Source organism: Sinocyclocheilus rhinocerous, unplaced genomic scaffold (assembly GCF_001515625.1).
Source record: "Sinocyclocheilus rhinocerous isolate Xijiao unplaced genomic scaffold, SAMN03320098_v1.1 scaffold178, whole genome shotgun sequence".
Classification (NCBI taxonomy): domain Eukaryota; kingdom Metazoa; phylum Chordata; class Actinopteri; order Cypriniformes; family Cyprinidae; genus Sinocyclocheilus; species Sinocyclocheilus rhinocerous.
The window spans coordinates 1,581,410-1,599,258 of NW_015653463.1; the positions used below are offsets into that span (position 1 = coordinate 1,581,410).

A 17,849-nucleotide genomic window follows, 5' to 3' on the forward strand; every position below is an offset into this window, starting at 1 on the left:
AAATGTAACGCAGGGAATTCTGGGAATGTCAATTTACAGTTATTCACTGTAAATTATACGGTCTTTATCACTTCCAAAAACGGTATACTACCGTAAAATTACATGTAATGTCCAATACAGTTTTTCACCGTATATAGTAGGGGAACTTACCTTTAACCATTTAACAGGTTTTTACTGTAGCATTTTTACAGTCTTTTAAATAACAGTCAGTTAAATTCACAGTCATTTTTTACAGTGTGCACCTAGTTTTCATTTCAACTGGAAACTGCAGCTATTCGTACGTATAGGTAAGTTTTTTGAGTTTCTCAGAAAAGTAGGTAGAGGCACATATTTCCAGTGAGCCTGGGTAGTTTAAAGGGGTTCGGATGTGCTTGTGAGGCTATGAGACCTGCTAAACCAAAGAAAATCAGCAAACCATCTGTGGTTTAAGCAGTTTTAGCAGTGCAACATTTAGACCACAAAACTGGTGGCTAGAGCTCTGTGGAAGACAACTGGATCTAAAATGTCTATTTCTGTGAGTTTGCAATGCTATCTCCATTTCTGTGAGCTTGCAAAACCTCACATGAAAACAAACAAACAAACAAACAAAAAACAACAACATGCGGCTGTCAATCCATATTTCACTGTAAACTGTATTTAACGCTCCAAGTACTCTGCTGCTTGGTGAATGTAGCCTAAATGTACAAGCTGATCCTAAAACTGGACTTAGTTTATACTTTAGTCAGCTCATTATTGTGTGGATTGTGGCTTACCACAGAAAAACCTTTATATGTGCATTGTTTGACATTTAAGTTCAGAATATAAATGTCACATGTTGCCACATTCTCATGTAGGCTAAACTTGAATACATTTATAACTTGTCCAACATGAACAGCTGTTAAGGAAGTCACCAGCTGTGGCCGAACCGACTCTGCGTGAGCTATGTGAGCTATGAGGTCTCTCAAGACCCCTTACGCCTAGTCATCACGAAGGTCAACCGCAGGAACTCAGGACTGTTTCACAAGCTGCTGAAGGTATGCGGGAGAAAGCACCGTCTTGGATTACAAGACTACCCACATGTTTGGCTTCAAAAGACTCAAGGTAGTGCTTCGAAGATTGTTTTTAACACACTTTCATAAAAGCATTTTCAGATTTTCATAGCTTGACAATTGCGTTATATTCTTAGAAGTTTGTTTATAAAAACTAGTGCTGTCAAACGATTAATCGCGATTAATCGCATCCAAAATAAAAGTTTTGGTTTACATAATATATGTGTGTGCACTGTGTATATTTATTATGTGTATATAAATACAAACACATGCATGTATATATTTAAGAAAAATATGTTATGTTTATATATTAAATATATTTATATAAAATATAATAATATAAATATGTAAATGTATATACATGTAAATATTTTCAAAATATATACTGTATGTGTGTGTATTTATATATACATAATAAATAAACAGCGTACACACATATATTATGTAAACAAAAACTTTTATTTTGGATGCAATTAATCGTTTGACAGCACTAATAAAAAGCTGTTTTACATTTTATTGCATGGCTCTCTGGGATACTTTATTGTAATTCGTGGCATTCTGCCATCAAATATATAATATACTGTATATATATAGCATTATACTATACACGTGAGGCACCAGTTCCATATACAGCTCTGTCAGTTTCATTTATTTGGTAATGCAGTCATGTCATGAGTGTGATCATATGGTCAGCCAGTCATTATTGGAAAATAAACCTCTTCTGGGAGGCACAAAGTCTCTTTTCGAGCACCCTGTGGGATTATTTTGCCGTAATGGTTGGTTGCTTGTATATTATAAAATTACATAATAGCTACTATCAGGATTCATAAGTATTTTTTTCCATTTAAAATATTTAAAAATGAAACAAAAAGACATACAAAATGGTACAAGACTGTGTACGTTAACAGGAAAGAATCACAATCCCATTAAACACTGCGAATGACATAATCAAATGTAAAATGATGGAGAAACGATCAAATACTTAAAGATGTTGATTGAGAAAATGAATAGGATTTTTATTTCTGGAACCCGACTGTTGTCCTTTATTTAAAAAGAGTTTTGTTTAGTATTTGCACAGCATACATTTTTTTTTTTTTTACTTTATGTTTAGAATTTCACATCGTATTTCATCCCTTTATCAGAAAATAAACTGAGATACAAATTTTCTGTTGGTATTCATAACATCTAGACATCACAGGCATTGCAGCTGTACTTTCCGATGAGAACTTGCTTCAGAAGCCCATTACACCCACTACTAAACAAACATCTCTTTTCCTGGATATGCTGCTCTTTTTAGTCAATTCCTCACTTTAAATTCAGCCCTTTGAAAAAACATTCACTTCCTTTTCATTACGGTACACATTCACACTAAGATCACCCAGAATTTGCGCATATGATTAGATAGATAACATCAGTGCTGTTGTGTGCTGGAACATAAGCGATCGCTGTTATCTTTTAGTCTCTCGGCGGTCTTATGTAAGTCTCACAGTACTACAGCGTTATCAAATCTTTTGCAGTCATTGAGAATAAGTGTTTCTTTTCTCTCCTGAGGCCTAGACAAAATCTCTTTCATGAGTGACTTTAAACCAAAGGCTGTGTTTTTTGTATAAACTAACTGCCATAAAATTTGGGTGATAACACCAGAGTAATTCTTCGTAAATGAGACAAACCCCTGGCTATCTGATAACACACTCTTGTGTTGCTAGAGCTGATTTTGATTCAGACATGTTCCCCTGACTCGCGCAGAGAGAAAAAAGATTATCATCAGGACAAAAATTTAAAGATTACTTCTCTAGTAATTTCTAAATCCAAATTTGATTCGACCGTCATCCAACTAGTATGTGTGCATCATCAGTGCAGATAGCAGTGCTAGACAGTGATTCAGGAGTGAAGATTCTCTATGGATTTACTGTACCTTCAAAACACACTCTGATTGACATTTGCATTTGTCTGCTGCAAGAGATGCAATGAATCCAAGCTGCTCTCCAAAGATAACTTATTCTGTGTTACATCAAAGCTCTTGTGTGAAATTACCCTATAAGATAACTTTGGAGAACACAATGCATTGATTTGTAAATGTAGGAAAACATATTGAAAGCTGACATTTGAACGATCAGTCTGCTGTAGTGGTGCAAGGTCAAACTTTCAGAGATGTTTTAAAGAGGTTTTTGTTTTACCTTGAAATGTTGAAGTTGTAGAACAAATTCATCGAGTTGTCTTCTTTTGTCCTCTATCTCGGCTTGTCTTTTCCGTTTTTCCTGAAAATATAATAGAATTTGTTTTTGTTATATCACTGAGAGTAACATTTGAAAGATTTTTAATGATAAATAAGTCATTTTGTGTGACAATGAGACAAATAATTTCAGCTTAGTTAGGATGACCATTTGTTATGGCCAGGATTTCAAAATTTCCTAAAAATGTGGCTTTGTTTTTCTATTGACATGCTCTCTGCAGTCCTCTTACATTATTTGTATGTGTTTTTGCATTGTTTTGATCGTTCTCTGATACCATCTCCTTACGCCACGATTGGTCAATTATGCACAGTGCTTGCATGTTATTGGTCAAACTACTTTTCAGTCATTAAGCTGAAATGTTGAAGTTGTAGAACAAATTCATCAAGTTGTCTTCTTTTGTCCTCTATCTCGGCTTGTCTTTTCCGCTTTTCCTGAAAATATAATAGAATTTGTTTTTGTTATATCACTGAGAGTAACATTTGAAAGATTTTTAATGATAAATAAGTCATTTTGTGTGACAATGAGACAAATAATTTCAGCTTAGTTAGGATGACCATTTGTTATGGCCAGGATTTCAAAATTTCCTAAAAATGTGGCTTTGTTTTTCTATTGACATGCTCTCTGCAGTCCTCTTACATTATTTGTATGTGTTTTTGCATTGTTTTGATCGTTCTCTGATACCATCTCCTTACGCCACGATTGGTCAATTATGCACAGTGCTTGCATGTTATTGGTCAAACTACTTTTCAGTCATTAAGCGAAACTACTTTGTTTGGTCTTCCAAAAGAGGACACAACTAGAAATCAGTGGTTAAGTTGTATTTACAACACTGTTCCAGAACAGTTCAACCCAAATATTCAGATGTGTGCAGCACATTTTATGGAGGACTGTTGCCTGATCCTGGGAGAGTAGACTACAATGCCGGCTGTTCTGACTCACAGACTATAAGTACTTTTTTTTATACTTAAAGGATTTGCCACTGACGATTCAAACGCGAGTTTTGAGCAGTGTAGAGTAGTGCTTTGTCATTTCTCCGATCACAAATGCGGACATGGTTTTATGTTTGCGCGATGCAACGCGTAAAAAGACAGTATAAGTCATTATAATCAGTAATTATGTCCCCACTGGATGCAACAAATGCCTCGTTTGTAATGGGTTTGAATGTTTTTGTCTCGTCGCTCCGGCCGGACAAGGCATCACAGTATGGTAGGGGCGTAACATTTCCGTCACAAGCTTGAGGTATTCGGCCAATCACAACGCACTGGATAGCTGGCCAATCAGAGCACACCTCGCTTTTCAGAACGATGAGCTTTGTAAAAATCGACGCGTTTCAGAAAGGCGGGGCATAGAGGAGAAACAATAATGTACATTATGTGGAAAATAATGTGTTTTTTGAACCTTAAACCACATAAACACATTTCATTACTTTTTAGCAACATCATATGACCCATTTAAAACTGATTTTAATAGAAGCTTGTTTGACAAATATCTTTTCAAGTATTTTCAGGGTTTTTATCCTAAACCTTTTTTATTGTTTGAGCTTTATTTGTGATATTTGCTAAAGCAAGCATAACTATTAGCCTTTCGGCTGTTCATAGCTAAATACTTAAGCAGCTGTTTCACTTCTAACAACAACAGACTAAAAACAGGAAGTCATCAATTTCCAATACATAGCTGCACAGGGACAGAACTAATTGTTTAGGCTGTTAAACATGGCAAGTACCATTCACATTTTCTTCAGAAAAAGTGAAACCTTGGTTGAAAATACGACCCACTGGAACAACACATTTAGAAAGGTTTGTCCACAACTTTGCAACACTGTATATAATATAATCATATCCCATCATAACCCTAAACAGCCTGTCTCTGCAGGTGATCTAATTCTTATTCACTTTACAAGACCAGAGAAGCCCATAGAGGGAAACTGAGCCATATATGTAAGTTACTGAGGTTCTTGAGTGTGTGTTCAAATATCTTGGCTGGCTCGGACACAGTTCACGAGCGCATTCCTGCAGTCAGTGTGTGCTCTCCTGTGAGCTCCGCTGAGGGAAAACTGATATGTTATCCAGATGTGAACAAATGTGCCTTTACAAATGGACCCTTACATATCCGTCAGTGAATAATGCCACTGGATTTCACATGAAAGCTAACTGTTAATGGTTTTTATGTCTTCTTTTAAAAGCTGAGCACTGAAACATAATCCCTGATTTTGAGGAAGAGAAAGTAAGAGGAACGATCTGATTACCTTCTACTCCAGAGAAACCGATTAGTGTGTTCATTTAAAAAAAACAAACATGTAAATCTAAAAATCTGACCTGAATCTTCCAGCAAGAGATCTGTCAATTATACATGCACAATAAGAGAAACTGTCTTAGAAAGACCTCTTAATAGCAAATAATCAGTAAAGAAATTCAAATGGGGATTATAAAAGTCATTTTTAATTTAATTAATTATCTTAAAAGCTTAAATCCAGTATACTGTAAGTGAAACTCTGTTTACTACGGTGTAACATTAATGTGCCTCTCTCATTTACTGATTATTGTATATGTATGTGTGTGTTTGTATATAAATGTGGTTTGACTATGGATTTGATGAATACTAATGAGTCTGACATCCTGTTGAAATAACACATGAACAGCACGCAGGAGAACACAGAAAATACAATGCATAAGCAGAGAGATTGTTTTGGCATCAGATCTTATGCCCCATTGTGAACAGTCATGCCAATTGGAAGTGCTCACGATGTGTCTGTCTAACTTCATTCATCCGGGCCAAGAAAGTCACCACAATAATCTGTAAAATATACACTTTGTAGGATGATTATCATTCTGGCACCTGAAATATAAACTCTTGTACACTTGAATAATCATTTTTAATTCCAAATTAAATGATATCGGCAAAGACTATAAATATAAGGCTTAACTGTAAAACACACACGCTTTTGGTTAAACCGGATTTTTTCTGAATGTGATGTTATTTGTCTTTTCAGCTTGGACAATTTGAATGCCTTTTATGCCATATGGTATACAAATATTCCATTTGTGCTTTTATGACGTGAACATGTCATAAACTTCAAATTATTTTAATTTTTAGAAAACTATATCTAATGTTAAAACTGATCACAAATGTTGCTTTTCCCTGTATTTAAGAATAATGTGCATGTAATAGTAAGTATGTTTTTGTGCAGAGCGCTGTTCTAGCGACCTTAACGTCATAGGTTTAATTTCCAGGTTGCACACCCAATTTTTTTTTTTTCTTCTATTAACGCACTATAAATGTATTTGGATTAAAGTGTATATTAAACTATCAAAAAGAGAAGTTAGATGTGGTTCTAAATCCAAGAAGCGACAATGAATCATCAAAACAGTCAGGAAAGCAACTGATTTCAAATGGCCCAAAATGTTTTAGTAAAATAAGAACTAAAATATATGCAAATTTGGTAACACTAGATTGATTTAGGGAACACTGTTCACTATTAACTAGTTGCTTATTAGCATGCATATTAATAGCATTTTGGCTGTTTAGCTGTAATTACGGAGCCCATATTAACTCTAAACATAACTACTACAACGACTACCTTACTATCAATAAGCAGCAAATTATAAATATATATACTGTATATATTCCAGATTTTTGGGTCTTTTGATAATTTAAAATGCATCACAAAGCATATCAACATTTATTGTGCTGTATGTAATTTGAACATCATGGTTCTGTCCTTTATAAAAGCAAATGTTTCTTTAATGTGCATCACAACAACATCAACTCTGAATCTATGCAAGCAATTTCTCATGTGACGGCAGGGCTGTAATTACACCGGCAGAGCGTTCGTCACTGGTTACATGCACTACGGACTGGCATGACACTCCACGCCCCTCTCATCTGGACAGAAAACTAAAGCCAGATCTATTTCACACCAAGTATGCGACCCATACCAGAGCTCAGAGTAACATACAGGAATAGGCCAGCAGCAAGAGTCGTTCCTCACCACGGACACGTAAGCTGTGGCCCAAACATCTCGAAATATCCCTCACGCGGAGGCTAATTTCCAGACAGACCGTAGCATCTGTAAATAATTGGGGATATGAGTTGAGCATGAAAACAGGTAATAAAAATGCTCAGTGACGTTGAGCCTGTTGGGCTGGTGAGACCCAAACAATGAGGATTTGTTTCCCAGCTCAAATGGAAAACATCTGCACGGCGGTACTAAAGCCTCCCCCTCCATCTCTACTGACGCCATCAAACACCCGAGAGCCTCTCTTCAGTTCATTCGATTTCTCTTTTGCTACAGACAAAATATAAGAGACTTCCTTTGATCTAAAGTTTAACAGAAACAATTGGAAATCCACCGAGGATGTCACTATAGCCAAGTCCAAGTTCAGAGGGTAAAAATCTTGGCCATGCACTCCTACACAGGCCACATTCCTCTCTGACAAATAAGGCTTCCCATGTTGTGTGTAACAGGGCTTGATGCTTACTTTTTCCCTAAGGAGTACATAAAAGTCTTCACAATGAGAACTGAACAAACAGAGAGAAGCTACGAGAGTTTACTTCTAATTAAATGCAATACACAATTTGGTGCATAACCAAAATACCAATAATAGGAAAAAAATGGATAATGCAGGACTTTGAATTGTAAACAAGCCGGAAATACACAGGGACTCTTATTTTGAAATGTGTATATTGTTACACTATTTAAGATACTTTACACTTTTTACAACCTTATATTTCATAAAACTGATGTTTTATACTTTTTAAGAACCTTAGGGATTTTTTATTCACTCACATGTTCCAAAATACATTGTGCATTGGCACACATTTTAGTCATATTTTAAGCCGCAAATGCAAGTAAAACACCGTTGAGTCCTGGTTTAACCAACTACAATGAAAATTCTGTAAATATACAGTCCAGTGTACTGTTAATATGAAAGAATTTTCTGTATTGATCTGTAAACTTAGAGAATTACCGGTAACATTATCCATTTTTGTAATTATAGTGTAGATTTCAGTGTCATATGTGCATGGATAAGCTTACGCTGAAAGTAATCAACATATTAAGTCACTATCATGAACACTACCATGGCTGATGAATGATGCATTTATGGCTGCGATCCCAATTCATATAATATCTGTTAATATGTGATATTCTAAATGGGACCAAAAATTCCCCAAACTCCTTTATAATGACTTGGACTTTTTGAATTGCTTAAAAACCAACAGCAATGATGAACACTCTAAGAAAAGTCTGTAAAAATACTTCAGAGTGTGCTGTGCTAATAAGAAGGGACTTTCCTTACAAGTGTTCTGAATTAAGCATTGCATTGTATTTTGTTTTAGGGTTGAAGGAAATGTCGGTAAAATTAACGAAAATGTACTGGTTCGAAAAACCATGAAAACACTATTCTGACAGGACATTATACATATATCAAAGGTTTTTATTTTCTTACAGTGTAGACGCTTGAAATGAAGATGCAAACAGTAAGCTTCATGGTGGTCTGTGATAAGATGTGATGTACTTTCATACTACTTGGTCATTTACAGTGAAGTACACAAGTATGCCACTTGGGATGAAGCCATGACCTAGGAGCCAATGAGTCACAGCAAATGGAATCTCAAACTTTCGCTGAGACTGAGAAACAGTCCATTTCCTCTGTTGTATGCGACCAATGACCCGAGCTGTCACAGCATGTGTCACTGTTGACTCCTACAACTGACGCCTCCAGTGCAAGCAATGCTGACATTTCTGATTGAAATGCTCTTTAACAAAGACTAACTAATACATGGATCGTTTTTGTATTTGCTCAGATATTTTTTCTTTACAGCAATGGGATTAAATAGAGATCAAATTGGCTTAAGTTTCCATAGACTTCAGCAATGCCTCAAGTATCTCAAAGTCTGCAAATGTTAGAGATCTCAGTATGAAACTAGATAAAAAAGTTTGTCAAGACAAACTTTAGGTTGGCTTGAGAAAGCCTAGCCTGAAAGTTTAAAGCAGTTGTAAAAGCCTGGAGTTTGACAATTTAGATTAGATAGAGGTTGATAACATGATTCTAGCATGATTAGCATGTTTTTAGCATGATTGGCCTGTCACTAGCATATTGCTGGCATGATTAGCATGTTACTAGCATGATTAGCAAGTGACTAGCATGTTGCTAGCATGAATAGCAAGTTACTAGCATGTTTCTAGCATGATTAGCATGTTACTACCATGTTTCTAGCATGCTTAGCATGTTACTAGCATGTTGCTAGCATGATTAGCAAGTTACTAGCATGTTTCTAGCATGACTAGCATGTTACTAGCATGTTGCTAGCACAATTAGCATGCTACTAGCATGTTGTTGGTATGTTTCTAGCATGATTAGCATGTTGTTAGGATAGATAGATAGATAGATAGATAGAAAGTCAGATGATAGATCTAATGGGCTTTAGTTTGTTTACATTTGAATTTTGACAGTTGGAGTTTGAATAGTCTTGGCTCATCTGAACATTCCGTCATTGTAAGTCTATGGGATTTTTATGATTTTTAATCTTCAGTTTTATGAAAACCATAAGTCGGATCAGTCTGAAAAGATACAGCAAGTCAGATCAGCTTTCAGATAGCTTGAAAGCTCTAGGAGGAATAGCGTTCAGAAATTGAGTCTAAGAATAATAATAATAAAAAGCTTAAGTAGCAGATCAGTAGGTTGGCTTTCTCAAGCCAACCTAATCAAACATTTTTTATCAAGTTCTAAGAGTAAATGATCTGACCTACAATATGCAATCCAAATTCATTTTATAGCTTCATTATTTGCTCTTACTGGAGACATACAAGAGCGAGAGCATGTTTTTTTCCCCCAAGAAATGTTAGAAGAAACATCTGAGACAGCTAATAACAAACCGATAACACCTTTAAGGCTACTAAGTTATGAAAGACCAAAATCTGAGCGTTCATTTTTCTTGCAAATGCAGGCAGTGTTGTGTAAGCTGTCTTTTGTTTTCATTGTGTCTCTTATTTGCTAAAAGATGTCTTAAAGTCTTTTCCGATGATGCCTCTTTATCAAGAGTCCAGCGCTTGTCCCAGAGGACAGACAAAAATAGACTGGACATAGTTTTCCCAGCAAGCACCATGAGAAAGGAAGTCTTCAAGAAGTTCTTGTGCTACTGGTTTGCAACTCATTTGAAGGGGTGAAGTGATGGCACTCCATAAAGAATGCTGATATATTAATATAATTACACAATAATGTTAAAGTTTATATAATTTAGAATTTTGCTCCTTAATGGGATATTTTAGTGCTTTCGAACAGACAATTCCACACGCAATCATGGCATTTCTTTTTTTTTTTAACTCTTCTTTATGTTTTGGTGAATTGGTGGTGTATTCGTAAAAATGTTTCCTTGCAAATCAGCACCTCATAAAACAGTTATGTTTTCTCATTAGATTGGGTTAGACAAGTCTGTTTGCTGTTGGATGAAAAAGCATAATTTCCAAAAGCCTTCCTTCTCTATATTGTTATTACCAGGGCAGATTTTCTTTTTTGCACTTTTTAAGTACATTCAAATCAGTCAAAAGGTGATTTATCTTTCAACTAAGCAACATTTATTAACTGCATGCCATAGTGCATGAAACATCATGAAATTATGACCAGAATGATCTTAAACTACACATCTGAGAGTTAAGTTACGATTCCACAGTGACTCAACCTCATTATTACCTCTGAAAGGGAATACTTGAGGAGTAGATCATGCAGACTTAAAGTGCAATACACTATTCATCTGCTAGTAACATTCTTTGACTGACCTTATTAACATGCTTTGCATCTCTTGCATGCCAGTTAAACCACATAAAGCACAAGTCCCTGCGTTTAATCAACATGTAAATTAAAATAAATAATATCTGGCAAACACATCTATTGGATACTTAACGCCGTGGTTATTTCTTCAAAAAATCCCCTACATCAATGTGAAAGTCTGCAGTCCATTATTTAAATTGGAAAATAATGTTGTTTTTTTCATCTGGAAGGGATCAACAAATCTCTGCCCTTAATAATGCATGCGTACAAAAATGACAATAAACACTGGTGTTCACACATTAAGTATAAAATGTATGATTGTGACACCAACTGATAAATTATACTGAAATACTTCAAAGAGTTACAAAACCACTAATGATGTATAACCAATAATGTACACCCTTCATCAATATCATCAATTATACATTTTAAAGGTGTGGTCAGTTTTCTGATGGTCAAAGCTGGGAATCCGTACGATCAACCCGTTGTGAACTTGTCTCAAACAAAACTCACGAGTCCATGGATTGCTATGACTGGATTTCATCTTCATGAATAATAAAAAAATATAAAAGTGGTGGGGAGTTCTTAAATACTAGTCTCTGACTAGTCTTGGTATCAAATTTGACCCTACTAGAATCCATTCTTTTGTTTCTGTGATTTTTTATTTTTTTTTTGTGCTGGGCAACGATTAATCGCAATTAATCGCATCCAAAATAAAAGTGTTGGTTTATATAATATATGTGTGTGTACTGTGTATATTTAGTATGTACTGTATATATAAAGACACACACATACAGTATATATTTTGAAAATATTGACATGTATTTACATTTATATATTTATATTCATATAATTTATATTATAAATAAATATATTTATTATATAAACATAACATATTTTTCTTAAATATATACATGCATGTGTGTGTATTTATATATACATTTAGGCGAAAATACCAAAAAACGCCCTGAGCTTAAAGGATGGGTCAACAGTGTAATTATAAGTGTAATTACAGAAATTAATTACAGATGTAATTACATGCAGATATTTTTAAATATAAGTACAATGTAAAAACATGTACACAATAAGTGCATTGTACCAAATGATTAATAGTTAAGGACACTTAAACCACTCTTAAACCTACCGATACTAGCAAACCAGTCCCTAACCGTACCCGTATCCCACCTCATACCAAATAAAGCGTGACCAGACATTTTGATTAAACATTACAAGGTCAAAACATTTTCTGTAAATGAAACATATACAACGATGAATCATTCACAATAAGATCTATAACATGCATTTAAAAAATAGATAAAGCGAGTTTAAATATTATGCCGACTTTAACCTCCTATGCCAAAGTACAGACTATACCGACTACCTAAAAACAAACTAAAACTAAACAGAAATTGTGCAAATTGTGCAAATTTCAGTGTAAGTGATGCTGTAAGTCACATAAATCAGTGCTGATATTTGTTACCATCATGCAGCATCCACAAATACCTGACTCTGCTGTGCTAGTTAGCAGAAAGGCTTTCAGTTACAGCACAGTTCCCAATACTTGTTTTAGAAATGCAGCTGAGCCCCCACACCCGAGAGCTCTGGGAATACAAACCCACCTGAGGGCCACCCCACCTCTGTGAAATATGCGAACCCCGAGCCAAATCATCACAGACAGCTGCCGCTAAATTTAACCCGATAGTAATGGCTGCCTGTGCTATGCTAACAAGAGCACAGTGTAAGTGAGGCCTCTAGTAAAGATCTAGACCTGAGCTTGACTAAATTAATCCATGTAAACAAGTCAGAACTGCAGGCATTTAAGACAAGAGGAAAGTCTGCCCATGTACAATCACCTCCGCCCAGTGTACCGCAATTAACAACCCGCTAACCGTTTCTCATTTGAGCTAGCGACATTCCCTCACTTGATGGACTGAAAAGAAAAGCCACAGAATTGGACCCAATGACTGTCCTCTGCTGCAGCAGCCTGTGGTTTGAGGCAAACATAGCTAGCTAGCAAACCCTCACTTACTGTAATGTAACAATAGGGAATTGTTTGGCAAACCTTTCAAAAATCAGTTCTTCTGTATCTTAATGGCATGCTTATTAAAACAGATAAACTGATATTCAAACAGTTTATCAGTCAGGCAGTCAATTTTTGGTTAGCATTGTTGACGCAAGGGAGTCTATATTCACCACTAGCAGAAACTGATATTTATAATGCGCTCCCAGCAAAACAGCATGATAGAACACAGTGATGAAGATATAAATGTTACGCGCAACAGGCCAGCATATGATTCGAATATAATAACCATCAAACTCCACTACATTTCAGTAATCTTCTTGAGGTATAACTTCTAGTTTAGCTCATTTCAAAAACACAACTGCTTGGCCAACGTCAAGCAGCCCACAGGCTTTGCTTTTCTGGAGAGCATGGGAAACCAAGCGAATCCCAGATAAAGCATGTGGTTGGGTTAAGACAGATGTTGGCTGAATATTGAGTGAAACTAGAAACCCCAAATTGGAAATCCACGGGCAAAGTCTTGTGGTACTTTCCTTCTTGAAGGCAAATCCAAATTAATAGCTTTCTAAGGAGCGCAACGTACATAAAGTACTGACCGTTATAAAATCTTTGAACATCAAACCTCCACAAGTTTCAGTTACAACACCAGGCCGCTGTTTTGTTATTAAAATTGCATGTGCATTTGACAATAAAATTGCAACCCGATAATAAAATACAGGATGTTTGCTGCAAACTGGGTTGACATATGAAAATATGTTGTGTTGTTGGTGCAATATGCTGCTAATTTGTAGTGTTTACTTAGGCAGTCATCTCATCATACTTAGGGTTAGGGATTTGTGCAACCCCCAATCCAGGGGTTATAGCCAACCTAGTTTAGCTCTAGTCCCAATGAAACGCACATGAATCAGCGAATCAAAATCTTCAGGATCACTACTGTCAGAAATAGCATATTCTCTGAGTAGCTACTATATTTGATGAAAAACTTACTTTGTAACCATTAAAAAATTGTATTCGACATTGCATGTGAGTCTAATATGAAAGTAATCTGGACATACAACATCCGCCATGTTGGGTTTGTCATGTGACCTGCAGCATTGGTTGCATGCCATAGCTTCTCTCACATGGCCTCATGGGATATTAAATCCAATGGATGTGCACTTCAGAATCCCGGTAGAAGTAGTAGGTCTTCAGGCTATTCTTCCTGCATTTCGAATACTGTGTATTCGGACATAATACTCTTTTGCCATACTGTTTTTGTATACCCTTGCTGAAAACAATCAAACAATATAAATCATCACCGAAATTCTAATGGTTTCCACTAAAAATACCATTACAAACATTACAAACCATCAACTTTTACCCATTACAACCATTAAAAAATGGTATTCTGTAGTGTGTTTTGGGACATGTTCCATTAGGATTTAGTGGTTTTAACAAGCCACCAATAGAAGGCGACCAATTCCCAACAGAAACCTACAGGGTCCCTTACAGTTTCCATTAAAACCCAATAGATGTTCCATTATAACCAGTAAAACAATTACACATTTTGTGATGGTGTCCATTGTTTTTTCCAGCAGGGGCTATTAAATATGGAAGTAAGCTCATGCGATATAGCATTGCACTTGTGAGGTGAAGCGCTCGGGTACGAATCCCGTGAAACTACGGTTTGACAAAACAGCTCAAACCCATGTATAAAGAAGTTAAAACAGCACAGCTGCATCAGAGAATGCATTTTTATATCACTTTTTCTTTCGTTAACACTATCGGGCAGGTTTAGGGTTGGGTTTGGTGAAGGGGGTTTGTTATTGTCTAACACAACAGAGCATTAACCTTTTAACATCACTCTCCGGACATTTAAATTCTAACTGCCACAATACGTACCTGAAGCAACATAATAAACACAATAATAAATGCCTGTACCAACGTAATAAAATGGAATTAAAATGTGGCCACTTTCACATATTTAATACACTTTTTAGCACCACTCACTGGACATTTCAGGTAACACTTTAGTAAAGGGACCAATTCTCACTATTAACTAGTTGCTTATTAGCATGCCTATTATTAACATATTGGCTGTGAAGAGAATTACTTGATGCAAAACAACCAGTATTTTATAGTTGGTTTAAGGCATTACTCAAACACATGGCACACCAAATACTAAGTTTGCGAGTCTTTGCCATGTGTGCTTAAAGTGCCCCTATTATGGATTTTTGAAAATGACCTTTCATGCAGTGTGTAACACACATGTTGACGTCAACAGGAACCCTTAGCTTATTGCCCGCCCACTTGTTGGTCTTTTCGCGTTGCCACTAGGTGAAACGCTAGGTGAAGCGGTAAAAATAGTGGTTTCCCAGGTAATGCTGTACACAAAGCAGCACTGCGCTCACAAACGCTGCTTTATCAGGCATTACAGGCGTGATGAAATGAAAATGAGACCAATCGGACCAATCACTGCAGATTAGCGTCACGCAAAGGAGGGGTTTGGAAAAATGAATCGTTAAACGAATCGTTTGGGAGTCCTTGAGCAAGTAAGGTAAAAATAAATGCATATTATAAGACAATGAAAGTGTTTTTTGACCTTGAATGCATGTCAACCTGTTGTTGGGGACTCCCAAAACCAAAATATGAACCTTTCATAACCCATAATAGGGGCACTTTAAGCATTGCAGTTGCACCATGTGGCTGATGTCACAATTATGCTGCAAAAGTGATTCACAGCGTCATTACTACTATGTAAATTTACTCAATATCAACAACAGATGTCAAGAAAACGTTGTGTATATTATGTTCACAACTATCAGATGCGATAAAAGCACCGAAATCCTACTAAAATGCGGGAAAATAATCACGCAATTAATTTAATTTGAGCTATTGGAGGCCAAACAGCCGCTCTGGCAAATTAACTTTCAATGCCAAAGCAATCTAGCAGACACTATTTAGATTATCTCGGTTTGTTTCGAGAAGCAGTCATCCCTCAATGCTCGAGATGCTGCCAGACACTGTATAACTTTAATTATTTATATTTCCTCTGTCTGAGCACAGCACCATGACCACAGGCCTGCTATCTCAACACTTAAACTTCCATTCATCAAACCTCATCCAAAAGGCATTAGCCTGCTACAGTTCTAGCTGCCAAGAATCAATTTTCATTGTTAGACTTGAAAGACTTTTAATTAGCGGTGTTTCTTAAGGCAAGCATCACTATATTGCTCAGAAAGGTTAGTGATTTGAAGAAAGAGAGGTGTACTATTACATTGGATTAATAGTCTTTGCCAGATGGATGATAAAAAAATCTAAAAATCTAAAAAAATCGAAAGATCTAGAGACCATATCCATAAAAACCATCTTGAAGACCACGTATAAACACTCAACCAGGGGTGCATTTCCCAAAAGCATTGTGAGCTAACTATGGTTGCAAGTTCTGTTAAACTCAATTGGTAATGACAGAACTTGCAACCATAGTTGCTTTTGGGAAATGCACTCCAGAATGGCCTTGCATTGTGGCGGCAAGTTTTGCATGGACATGCACCACTCACATTATCTACAAAACTGAATCGGATAACTATATAATGAGTTCCTAGTGTATACCAACACATGCTGGTCCCTACAGCCTATTTTTGCAATGTGTATCCTACGGAATCACAAAGATGTAAGCAATGTAGCCAAAATAGTTTTCCATCTGTTGCTCACTGCTGGTCTATGCAGAAGGGTTGACCTGGAGCCAAATTTAGTCTCTCTTTTAGTCACATCTCAAATTCTTGCCCTCTGGTTCATATAGGCTGATTCGTCAAGAGTAAATCTTCTCTTAATGAGAACACACCAAACGGCACCAAACCTATTGGGTGTACAAGCTTCTATAACATGCATTCATTTGGGACTGATTTCAAACAAACTAGTGTTTTAATGCTTTTCTTGTGTATAGTTATGAGCGTATCAACAACTATGTTAGTATCAAAGAAAAAAAAAAGGATTTGTGTAAGAACAAAGCAACACAGAACTCACCGCCAGGGCTTGGAGCCTTTCCTTATGAAGTTCAACTTCAGCCATCCTGGAAAAACAAAGGCAGAATTCTCAGTAACCGTGAGATTGGTAATCCCAAGTGTGTTTGTGTGTGTTGGGAAGGTGAGCAAGTTAACAGACACACACACACAAACACAGTCTGCCCTGGTCCTCTGAAGTAAGCCAGCCAGTGAAAGACACAGTGTACTGAGGGCAAGATCTTCTCATTCACTGGCCATGTGTCTGCCAGACTGTCTCTCTCTCTCTCTCTCTCTCTCTCTCTCTCTCTCCTCCTACATCCCTCCCTCTCCGTCACTGGCCGGGTTATGGACAGATGACAGAGTCTTGAACCCGCCCCCTGTGTTTGGAAGAGAGCTACAGGCGAGCAGGCAGAGAGATGTCACTAAGAGTAGGACAACACTATCACCACTAACCATGACTCTGTGTGTGTGTGTGTGTGTGTGTGTGTGTGTGTGCCTGCTGGGATGGAAAAGGTGTGCCGTACACTGGGGATTTGAGTGGCTGCAAGCTTAGAGGAAATCTGCTCCATGGTTGCAAATCAAAATCATACATCTGCCAATTCTTTGCTATTGTTTAATAATATCTGATGAGTTAGGAATAGCTCAGCCATAAAATAAAAATGTTGTTGTCCTTTCCTCACCACACTGTTATGCAATTCTGAATGACATTTTATTATTAAAGGGGTCATATGATGCTGTTAAAAAGAACATTATTTTGTGTATTTGGTGTAATGAAATGTGTTTATGCGGTTTAAAGTAAAAAAACCACATTATTT

General features: G+C 36.5%; 1 protein-coding gene across 3 annotated transcripts in view; it reads right to left on the bottom strand.

The window, feature by feature from the left end:
* The window catches only part of LOC107715893 (paralemmin-2-like), a 105,295-nt gene that overhangs the window by 79,324 nt on the left and 8,122 nt on the right, over nucleotides 1–17,849 (bottom strand). For 2 of the 3 annotated variants that reach the window (XM_016522143.1, XM_016522142.1), the window contains exons 1-2: nucleotides 17,057–17,349; nucleotides 3,206–3,286 (exon numbers count right to left, since the gene is read on the bottom strand). In XM_016522143.1, the coding sequence (XP_016377629.1) occupies nucleotides 3,206–3,286; nucleotides 17,057–17,101 (126 nt within the window). In that variant the 5' untranslated portion in view covers nucleotides 17,102–17,349. Of the gene's footprint in view, nucleotides 1–3,205; nucleotides 3,287–17,056; nucleotides 17,350–17,849 lie in introns of those variants that run through there. The other variant, XM_016522149.1, reaches the window with a different exon arrangement.